At 42.9% G+C, this 11,803-nt stretch overlaps 1 protein-coding gene across 1 annotated transcript; it reads left to right on the plus strand.

Moving 5' to 3' along the window:
• Positions 1-746: 746 nt before the first annotated feature.
• Positions 747-11,259, plus strand: golga5 (golgin A5). The gene is made up of 13 exons (XM_086158788.1): positions 747-932; positions 2,432-3,037; positions 3,253-3,447; positions 4,108-4,327; positions 4,415-4,538; positions 6,538-6,741; positions 7,061-7,231; positions 8,076-8,204; positions 8,304-8,402; positions 8,993-9,215; positions 9,857-9,956; positions 10,072-10,135; positions 10,832-11,259. The coding sequence occupies exons 2-13, from the start codon at positions 2,440-2,442 to the stop codon at positions 10,916-10,918; spliced, it is 2,214 nt and encodes a 737-aa protein (XP_086014914.1). The 5' UTR covers positions 747-932; positions 2,432-2,439; the 3' UTR covers positions 10,919-11,259.
• Positions 11,260-11,803: the final 544 nt, after the last annotated feature.

Consider the following 11,803-nt stretch of genomic DNA (forward strand, 5'->3'; position numbering starts at 1 on the left):
GAAATGTATAATTGTAGACAAAAAAAAGAAAGTAAAAGGAAATAATTAAATAGATAGAAAAATAAAATTTAAAAGAAAGGGGAAAAATGAAATTGCAAGGGGAATATAACATGTAATTAAGTTGGCGGTTCACAGGGAATCTCAGACATCAAACTGTATATTTTTTGGTTTTTGGATTTTTCCATCAGTTTTAAGAATTTTTTACACAATTCAAAATCCTTTATGAAGAAATTAAAATTTGGGGAACATTTTTGCATTCTGTTTTTGTTAATGAAGAACTTGGCCAGGCCTAAAATAACATTGACACAGAGTTCATCTCTTGATGCTTAAAAGTAAACCAAATGTTATGTCATCTCTTGAGAAGGAAGCTGGTGACGATGGAAAATTATCTTTAACCCATTTTTGAGTTTTAGCCCAAAAGCCCTGTACTTTTTCGCATGAGAAAAATACATGGTCAGTGGTGTCAATGTTGTCTTCACTTAAGGTACAAATATTATCTTCAAAATTAAAGCGTACCCTCAATAATTCCCTAGATGGGTAGATGTCATTCATAATTTTGAAGTGGGTCTCTTTTGCCTTGGAGGGTATGGGTAGAGTCAGATACATAGTTCGCAGCGTGGCAATCGATTCCTTATCAAATGTATTCAAAAAAACGACATTTCCAGTTAATTGAAGAAGAAAACAAACTCAGTCGCGACCTGATCGCTCATTGGTCGATTTATGATCAGGCACAGCCGCGGACAGTCTGTTATGGGGTCCTAGCTGAGGAGCTTCCTGGTCCACGTATTGAGATGAGCACTGATATCCTATTTGGATAGATGATGACATTTGACCATTCGCGTTCAAATGATCTGATTCCCTCATGTTTTGCTAAACCGCGAAGATAGCCCGGTGGCTCTCGACTTTTTGACATCTGGACGTCTTGCGGCACGGTAAGCCAGAGTAGCATAGCAAGACTGAGCTAGCCGGCTAACTCGTTAGCCTTGCCCGGTTATCAAGAAACAACTGTGTTTACACTGGTTTTATAACAGGGCTGACGTGACGTGACGTGACGTGACGTTATTCACCCCTGAACCCCAGTTTTGCACCCACGACACAGTCTGTGATTTTCTATTAGAAGGAAAATGTGTGTTCTCTCATTGTCCTATTCACCAGTTAACAAAAATATTGCATGAGAAGGTGTGTGGGGTGGCCTCACTGTCACACACAGTCTTAGCTTGGCTCTTAAACTTGAGCAGCACTAAGTCCAAAGACAGAATAGTCTTTAAGTCGATGGTAGTAGGCCATTTGTTTTTAAAGAGCATCATCATAAACTTAAATCTGGACCATCTACTTTTATCCATAAGGTCTGTGACCAATGCAATCCGGTTGAATCCAAGACAAGAATATGAGAATGGCACCTGTTTTCGTGTTAGCTGGACTCATCGTTTATGTTGTACTGACATGAATATACTTTTTTGTTTCTGTATTGGAATTTTATTCTTACGCTGTGCATGTGAGAAGAACAAACTCAAAAAACAACATTAGATTTAAATGCTCTGTGCGGCACATAAGCCCTGAGTTAGACTTAAATACACGAAAATAATAAATGCAATAAATGTGAAGTACAAGCTTTTGAAGGTGACTGCAGAAACAGATCAATCTCAAATCATCATACGTCATGTCTTTGTTTCAGTCTGAACAGAATACTGAGTTTTGTCGTAGACAAACACACTTGTAATAAGTCTGTTCCAGTGAAGGACTTGCACAACTAATCCATCCATCCATCATCTCCCGCTTCTCCTACTCGTTGTCTCGGGGGATGCTGGAGTCGATCCCAGCCGTCATGGGACGAGAGGCGTGGGAAACCCCGGACCGGTCGCCAGTCAACCTCAGAACCCTATAAACTGACATACAACCATTCGCTCTTTCATTTGCCCATCTGGGCAATTTTTCCAATCGACCTGCTGCATGTTGTTCCCCTGTCGGAACGAGGCTGCAAGGCCGAAGCGCCGCTGTGCCGCCCCAACTAATCAATATTCATTCAAAGTTGCAATTTCGTCTACTTTAATTTTGAGATCAGAGCAGGGGATATTTTTTTTTGAAGACGAAGAGTATTTAAAGGAAAATCAGAAAGTGTTTTACTGCAGTTACACCTTGTGTATACATAATATTGAACACATTTCTTTCTTTGCAACCCAGTCCCATACGTGGACCAGCAACTGAATAAAGCGAGCTGAGTTTGCTTTCATTTAAGAGCCCAATCTAGCATTCCATTTTTGCATGGCATAAACTTTATTTCTATTTGCTTATTCTACTTATTCTACGACCAAGAGCAGAAAGAATATAAAAAAATGTATTTAAGTATTAAATATTTATAGTGTAGCAGACATGAGCCCAACACTCGCACTCCCTGTCAAACTTGAAATAACATCCTCTTTTCCACCAGCAGGAACCAAAATGTCCTGGTTTGCCGACTTTGCCGGGAAAGCCGAAGACTTCCTGAACAAGATCGATCAGGGAGCTTCAACCGCTCTCAGCAAAAACCAGGCGAGACAATCCTTCGCGTCATTCTACGAAGGAGAGCCGACCATCACCGCAGAAGAGACCACCGTGGCTCTGATGCATCCCGACCACCAGTCGTCCCACCACACACCGAGCTTCATCTCTGCAGCTGCAGGCAACATCAAGAAGTCCAATGCGTCCCTTGTGGGTGACACAGCCGGTCCGGCCGGCGCCGCCCCCGCCCCCGCCAAGGCCTCCTCTGGCTTCGTGAGGCCCAAAAAGAGCGAGCGGGACGTGAACGACGACATGCTCTTCGACTTTCTAAACAGCTCGGAACCGGCGGCCGGCAACAGGAGGGATTCAAGGCGAGAACTTGCAAAAGCGGCGGCTCCTGTCACAGAGGCTAAAAACCCGACGCCTCCCGCCTCCGCCGTCCCCTCCGCCCCGTCTACGCCACCCTCGACCCGCGGCGTGTCCCGGGCGTCGAGCCTCAGCTCTCTGTCAGCGAACAGCTATAAAACCGAAGAGAGCTCCGCTAAAGAGCAAGTACCCGGTAAGACTCTCCGCTCGCTAACACAGACGTCATCGCTGTATGATATTTAATGAGTTTGGGAATCGCGGAGAAGCCCTAAAGCCCTAAAACTACATTAAAATGACACAGAAAATACACATATTTTAAAGCATGAAAAATGAGGTTTTAGAAATGCCTGGAAAAGAATGAAAAAGCGGTCATATCTCTGTGGTGGCGCGTCACCTCGGCCTCCACAGACACGCCTGAGAGTTCGGACTCGGGCATGGCCGTCCCTCAGGAGGCCGCCAGAGCGGAGCCTCAGCGGGCAGACGAGCCGCAGAGCCAGGTCCTGTCCAGCCTGCGTCTGGAGAACCAGCTCCTCCGCAGCGAAGTGGCCTCCCTCAACCAGGAGATGGCGTCGGTCATCCAGCGAACCAAAGACCTCCAGGACGGTGAGAGAAAGAACTCCCTGCTACTTGGTCAAGCGAGGAGTCGTCAGTCTGCCGTCGTCACTCCTCGGCCTTTCCTGCACTCAGTGTGTCTCGGTTTGTGTTAAGCTCGTTCCGATGATGCTCACTTATGACACACACTCTTTTTTTTAAGCTGTAGGACAAGTCGTTGAATTTCCAGGGTTTTTTTGTGGTCTTTATTGTTGCCGTGGTTACTCAAGTGATGCCAAAAGACGTGGCCCAGTCACCCTGATCCCGAGGTTGCAGGGGATTCCCACGACGCTGTGGGAGTTATCCACATTCGATTCGAGATTCACGCCGTTTATTGTCATGAGTGCGGTGTGGAAACGGTTGCGTTAGTGCATTTTGATATGTATCGATAAGAAATAATGGTCGTGTAAACATTATTACAAGTATGAACCGCGTTGGCAGTGCAGAGAAACCATTTGAGTGCAGCTTTGTGTGCAACTCACCAAGTGCTGTGGTTACTTGAAACAATCATGAATATCATTGCACACTTATCCTGATTTTGATCTATCAGTTGGCGATGATTATTAGAACTGTGGGGGTGGAAATCCACAAAAACAAATTAGGGGAAACAATATGTGCAGGCAAATAATGACAAAAAACAGGAAATGTGATCCTGGGCATCTCCTCCTGCAGAACTCACCCAGGCCCGGCAGCGCGCGGACAAGTGGAACTCGGAGCAGGCTCAGAATGACCGAAGGTCGCGGGGGCTGCGCTCGCAGGTGGACGACCTCACCGAGACCATCTCGGCCAAAGACGCCCAACTGGCCGTGCTGAAAATCCGACTGGACGAGGCGGACCAGCTGCTGAGGAGCCGCAGCGTGGCGCTGGAGGAGGCGCAGAAGGAAACGTCCCGGTACGAGCCAAATACCACGCGGAATCGGGTTTGTTTTTTTTTCATTTCAAGATTTCCCCCTCTTCAATGCGCCGGTGTGGTTTCTAGAATCATTCAGGACCACTCGGAAGGCAGCAGTATGCACTCGCAGGCTCTGGAGACGCTGCAGGAGCGACTGGGGGAGATGGAGCAGGCCGTCAGGAGGGAGGAGGACAACTATCGCCACATGCAGGTTCATCTCCGCTCATAAATCTCCGCTGTAATTTCATGGTGATATTGAATATTTGTCGAGCATACTGAGTTGTCATGATGTCTCATTTAGACGCAGATCACATTCATCAAATTTGTTCAATTTTCTTGCTCTTGGGTCAGAAGGTTGTCGGTTGGATCCCCGGCTCCTCCCGTCTGCATGGCAAAATATCCTCGGGCACTTAGTAAATAAATAGACAATTAGCACGCAAAATGGTGTTTTACTGCTGTTACACCCTTCATGTGTAATATTTGACCCTTTTTTTTCGCAACTGAGTCCCATTCGTGCACAGAATCCAGCAAGTGAAGAAAGTGAGCTGAGGTAACGATCAGTTAAGAACCCAATCTGGTAAACAGATACCGCCTAAATGCATGTCATTTATGCTACTACCAAGAGAACTTAGAATATAAACAAATTTCAATGTCATCACTCTGCAATGAGTTTAGGCTTCAGGTGTGGAAATTCAAAAAGGTGTTTTATGCGATCTGCAAAACATACATTTTTTTAACTCCATTTTTATTTAGTTTTTCTCAACAACAATATGACACGTACATTTAAAATATATAATGAGATGACATGGTAAGAGATAAATAAGTAGGAAATAGTAACAGAAATATCAGGGGGGGGATGGGATGATTGCCAGGCCAAAACTCCTTGACTATAACTTCATTATATTAGTAAAGACACGACTGAGTAAAAAGAAGTCTTAATTTATTTGTAATTTGCTCCATCAGGTGAATGTCCCAGTTTTTGGATCCATATATTATATGTAGGGGGATCCGGTTTTAACCACCTGATAGTTGTGCCTTTCAATGCTAAGCCGAGCAACATGTTTAGAAGGTATTTTTCATGAAATAATGACAAAAATACATATTTTTGATACGATCTTAGGGGGTACGATCTTAGTCCCGCCCTCAAGGCCTGGGTCAAAAATGGAGGGCAAGAGAAAAAGAAACTGTCTTGGAAAAGTATTTAACGGTTAGAAAAACGTTATATATTGAATTCTATGAATTGCATATTTAAAAAAAAAACTGCGGAAAATAGTCAGCGGTTAAATTAAACCTTAACATGAAATGAACTCTGGTAAAATGGTGAAAAGATGCGCTAATATTAAGATAAAAATCAGTTCCAGTTTGCAAGAAGTGAATGGGAAAGCATTTGTATTAGATAATGAACAAGGAGTCAGTGAGAGTTACTGAGGATCCAGTGAGCTGCACTGCTGCTGAAATCTTTTGTTTAGGTCAGGGGTCAACAACCCTTAGGTCCAAGTTGGAAGGTTATTGTGATCTTGAAATATTAAATAAAATTATATTTATTATTTTTCGCCGCTCAAAATAACGTCACACTGGCGGAAGCCGGTATACCCGCCAGCCGGTAAAGTCCCGATTTGCAGATGCTGTGCGCAGAAGTTCAGGAGCATAAACCCATAAACCAGGTAAAATAAATATTTAGGAAGATATTTTGCAAATATTTATTTTTTATTGTTTACTAACAGTGACTTTTTCCCAATTTATTTTTAAAATTTAGGTCAAGGTACCGCTACACGCTCTGAAAGCCCAAAGCTCAAAATGAGTTCATTACATAAATAAAATTTAATTTTCTCCGTAATACTTTGTGAATTTTAGAAGCAACACACTACACACTTGTTTATACAAAGTGTAAAGGTAATAAAAAGCAATATATACAGTGGTACCTTTATTTTAGATGTCAAAAAGTAATTGCGGCTCCCAGTGTTTTCTTTTCCGAGGAAACCGGGTCCAAATGGCTCTTTGGGTGTTACGGCTTGCCGACCCCTGGACTAGTTAACCCACCGCTGGGAAATCATGACGAGGAAAGGCTGGGAACCCCGATGCCATTTCGAATCACAACTTTATTTGAACTTCCTTCGATCGACGCTAAAGACTCTTAACGCTCCACATCCACCTTCACTGTTAAGCTGTGAAAACTCAAAGCAGCTCTCACGCTTCCCCCCCTTATCCAGAGCGAGTACGCCGGCCGCCTGTCCAGACTGGAGGCCGAGAGGCAGACGCTCGCCGAGGCGGTGACGGCGGGCGAGCGCCGCGTGGCGGAGGAAAAGCTCAGGGTGGACGACCTCCAGCAGCAGCTGAGGAGCGCCAAGGCCTCAGCAGAGACGGCCAAGCAGGAGCTCCAGGACTACAAACACAAGGCGTCCCGCATCCTGCAGGTACGTCACTGCAGACATCCTGGTATTTTTGATGCCTACCTCCCCCAACTGAAAAAACATTGTCAAATCAAGTGTCTTACACCCCAACATAAAGCTACATCTAAAGTGTTTTTAGGTTTATATTACAGATTTCTGTCTTTAATACCCTTCCTTGCCATGACTTGATAATATCCTGCTGATTAATGCGTCTTAGCTGCTTCACTGAAGTGGCCTCTCACTATTTCCTCTAAGTTTTTGCAAATTATTAATGATGAATGATGAATCTGCTGGAATACAACGTGTCTTTTTTTAAATTTTTTTTATTTCTTGGTGCCACCAGTCGAAGGAGAAGCTGATCAGCAGCCTGAAGGAGGGCTCGGGGCTGGATGTGCTGGACGGCGGCGGGGCCGCCGCCGTGGAAATGGAGGAGCTGCGTCACGAGAAGGAGCTGCAGAAGGACGAGATCCAGAAACTGCAGGCGCAAGTGCAAACGCTCCGGATGGAAATCCAGGTGTGGATGGGGAGGTGCATGGAAACATCCTTCACTGTATTCACAACCATCTCCTCTGTATGAGAATGTCAACAGTTTGCCAATTTCCCTTTTTTTCTTTGCTATGTTTGCAGTACTTTCTATTCAATTTTTTTTTTTTTTTTGATGACTTCATTACGGCTTATTTGGAAATTTCTAAGTAATTTTTGAAATCAGGATCTTTATTTCGGGTCAGTCATTATTATTTATTTATTTTTTTTATTTTAATTTAGTTCTTTTTTTATATTATATTATTATAAATCATTTAATTTAATATTATTATTTTATCTTTAATTCCTCTTCCTTCAGCCGAAGGGAATATTCAAATCTTTGTACTTTTTAAGACCTTAAAACACTTGATAGCCTTAACTTTGACACTTTGTATTTTATTTGTATTTCTTATTCTCCCTCCTTCCTACTATTATCTATTATTGTTATGTTTTACTTGAAACTCTGGCACAACAATTTCCTTCGGGATGAATAAAGTTGTTCTTATTATTCTTATTATTATATAAAGGGAAAAATAAGTGAGTAAATCAGGTGAATTTACTGAGCAAAACAGCATTCTTGTTGTTTTTGGAATCTGCAAAGAGATGTCAAAAGTCCGACACGATAGCACTAAATATCTTCCAGCCTTATTTTGAACGGGCTGCTCCTCCATGTAGAGGGTAGTGATGTCACAAACAAACCCGCCCCGATCTATTGCGTTTCGAACACGTCTGCATAGATTCGCTGCGACTGTCGTTCAAACTGCGAGCATCCACTGTAAAACAGGCGTGGAGAAAACTCTTGCATGTCATCACAATGCTTCCCGTCCGCACGTCAGGACCTGGAGACCCAGTCGCTGACGGAGGCGGAGGCGTGGCGGGAGCAGCAGCAGCAGCTGCAGCAGCAGCAGGCCCTGCAGAGCCGAGCCAAGCAGGACTTGGAGGCTGAGGTCGAGCGGCATAAACAGGTGAGGGGAAGCGGGGACGTCCTTGAAACGGGTGGATTTGCCTCGCAGTCCCAAATCCCGAAGCTCAGAGAAGTCATTTATTTCCTTTTTAAATGACAGGAGTTGCAGTATTTAGAGGAGGAGCACCATCGAGCCAAATCCACTCTGCAGACGCGCATCAAAGACCGAGAGGACGAGATACAGAAACTCAGGAATCAGGTCGGTTCCGTCCCGATCCTGGGAACTCCTGCACGTTCTGGAAAACATAGAAAACCTTCCAACACCTGACCAAACCCCACGGAAGATGAACGAGAAGTATTCGAAAATCTGGATTCTTCGATTTCCTTGTGGATGATTGTAAAGGGAAATGAAGAATCCATAAATGAATAAATTATCCCGAAAGCTATTTAAAAAAAAAAAAAAAAAACTATGCATTTATGCAATATTGGATGCAAGATTACCCTAAAAAAATCATTTACGATAACATTAAAATGAAGAAGAAATCCAACCGTGGTTAAAGTTGTTGGCAAATTTGCATTTAAAAAGAAAATAAACATATATATATATTTAATGAAGAATAACATGGCACTGTGTTCAAAAATATGAACCGAATTAATCCTCGAATAAGGACGTTGTATAAAAAGCAGCCGCAGATACCCTGGAAATTCAATTTGGAAATTCCAGAAGTTCCAGTGACGAGATTGTTGCTAAAACGATCCTGGAAAACGATTTCAGGAAAAAAATCCCATACGGCACGCAAGGAGACGTCTCTGCGCTGACGCCGTGGATTTTCTGCTTCCTGTCTCCAGCTGACCAACAAGACTCTGAGCAGCAGCAGCCAGACGGAGCTGGAGAATCGCCTCCACCAGCTGACGGAGACGCTGATCCAGAAGCAGACCATGCTGGAGGCGCTGGGGACGGAGAAGAACTCCCTGGTCTTTCAGCTGGAGCATTTGGAGCAGCAGCTGAAGAGCGTGCAGGGAGGCCAGAGCGGAGGGTCCGCCATCAACATGAGCAGCCTGGACGGAGCGGGTACGCTCGGGGGCGAGTGACGGAGCTCGTTTTGTGAACACGATGTCAAAGAATTGCTCCGCAAACGTCCAACTGGACTCAAAGATGGACGGATAGCAGTCTGGCGTGAAAGAGTTACTGAAGCAAAGTAGCACAGTTTTTACACATGAAAACCGCCTTGTTTCACCTTCTTGGCCTCAATAGTTACATTACATTACATTGCATTTGGCAGACGCTTTTATCCAAAGCGACTTACAATAGAGGACATAAGGACTGCAAATACACTTGCAAATACAAGATGCACAGGAAATATACAGAACAGTAAGCTGGGGTTAGACATACACAAACGTACACACACACACTGCATAGCCTAACTTGCTGCCTAACCCGATCCGGGGCATCAGCGCAGTAAAAAGTCCTGAAAGAGAACAGTTTTTACCTGTTTCCTGAAGGTTGAGAGAGATGATGCTAGTCTTGTTGCTTCCGGAAGTTTGTTCCACCACTGAGGTAGTAGAACGGAGAACAGTTTTGTCTGAGATCGCTTAGAGCGAGCAAAAAAGTTATTGCTAGTAGGTTTGTATTAGTATTAACAACAGTAATGGCTTAGTTATTAACGGATTTATTTTTTCATTTCTTTTTATTTTAACGTGTCGAACTTTCAGGGGCTCGCCAAAGAAACACACCGGTTCTTTTCAGCGACTACGAGACCCCAGGGGTTTACGGCAAAGTACGCAAGGCGGCCAGCTCCATCGATCGATTCAGGTGAGGGTCGTTTTTAACTTCTGGACATTTTTTCCCATCACGCTATTAAACTGTAACTGTAGGGTCTCATTGATTGTATATTTGATCTGAAATGAAAGCGATCTTGTCACTTCAGTATAAGACTGGGGATCTTTTTGAGGCGCTACCCGATGGCCAGGGTCTTCGTCATCTCATACATGGTGAGTATTGGTTGGAGGCTTTGTCCAAATGAAACGGAGCCCGATGGAGTCGTACTGGACTTGTGGGACCGAGACCGATTTGAAAATCCACATATCGATGGCTGGAATGCAAAACCTCCTATCTGCAAATTTTTCGATTTTGGGTTTTTGCATTGAACAGTGAGAAATGGGACGGCTCCACATTTTCAGTCTATCTGCAAGATAGTCCCACCCTTTCTTTTGACATAAATGTCACATGACAAAACTCCTATGTGCACAATGAAGCAGAAAAAATGAGGAAAAAACACTTATCTGCATTGTCAATGGTAAAAATACATGCTACCGGTTTTAAAGTTATAACATAGAAATATAGTCTGTGAACAATAGTATATTCTTGAATATCTGTACCAAAGACCATACTATAATCAAATGAAACATTTTTTTCATTTCCTGAAAAAAGTGTTTTTTTCAGATCGGAGGTTTTGCATTCCAACCATCGATATTCTGTTATTGATCAAGTGGCTATTATTTGACTTTCAGTGCTAAGTTCAAGTTACCATACAGATGAGCAACATTTGGAGTCAATTTAACAACCGTATGTTTAACAGGATGATCGCGACTATTAAATTCAGCCATTTGGGCTCTACATTTGTGAATATACACGATGATATAGTATTGAATAAAATCAAACAATGTTTGGTTGCCTTCTCTCCGCAGGCCGTGCTGCATCTGTGGGTCATGATCGTCCTCCTGACTTACACCCCAGAAATGCACCACGACCGCCCCGATGGCAAAAACCTTTAACTTCTCCCCATCCAGCGTGAAGGGGTCGCTTCATGTTGGGATGGATTCAAGCTGCTGGAATTTGAGCTCCGGGTCCCAAATCTGCCAGTTTTGCACAGATACACTGTCAACCGAAGGCATCGCCTCCTGTGTTTTGTTTTGTTTTTTTTTCTCCCATCATTTCCAGCTGAAGAGATTATAAATTGTAAAGCTCTATAGGTGTGACACAGTGTGTGGGTGGAACATGAATGGAACGTGAGGTTGAGTTTGGTTCTGCTTCTTAGTACAGTTGAGACTTCTCCTGGGATATTGTATTTAACACTGTAAACAATAATCTTTTAATAAAGTGATTCAGAGAAGCCCTCGGGACTTTGGGTCTTTTCAAAAATTGAAATACATTTTAAAAGTGGAAACAATGAAGACAACATGTTCTGGAAAAGAAACGTAATTCCATGTTCTTTTCACAGAAAATGTGGAAAATAAGAGGATAAAGAAAGAAAACATCTTGAAACGTATTGGATTCTCCCTGACAACTACTCATTCATTCATTCATTCATTCATTCATTCATTATCTACCGCTTATCCTGCTCAGGATCTTATTTTGAAATATGCTCTAAAGATTCAAGTTTCCAAAAAAACCTGAAGATAATCAACTTAAAACCAAATGGGTAATTATGTCTGAAAATAAATAGAAATTACCTAAAAAATGTTTACGATCCAAAATACAAACTATAAATGACCCTGCTTGTAAATGGTCTGATATAGAAGGGAAAAAGTACCTGCAAATTATCTACAAATGAACAAGGAAAAAAATAACAACTTGGAACTGACAATAAATCAAAAGTACTGATACAAGTACTTAATCTCTAAAACATTTTTGAATTTAACTTTTGAGAGATGGTACAA

Source organism: Fistularia commersonii, chromosome 1 (genome assembly GCF_037954325.1).
Source record: "Fistularia commersonii isolate RoL2024-O1a breed Wild chromosome 1, RoL_Fcom_v1.0, whole genome shotgun sequence".
In the NCBI taxonomy this organism is placed as follows: Eukaryota; Metazoa; Chordata; class Actinopteri; order Syngnathiformes; family Fistulariidae; genus Fistularia; species Fistularia commersonii.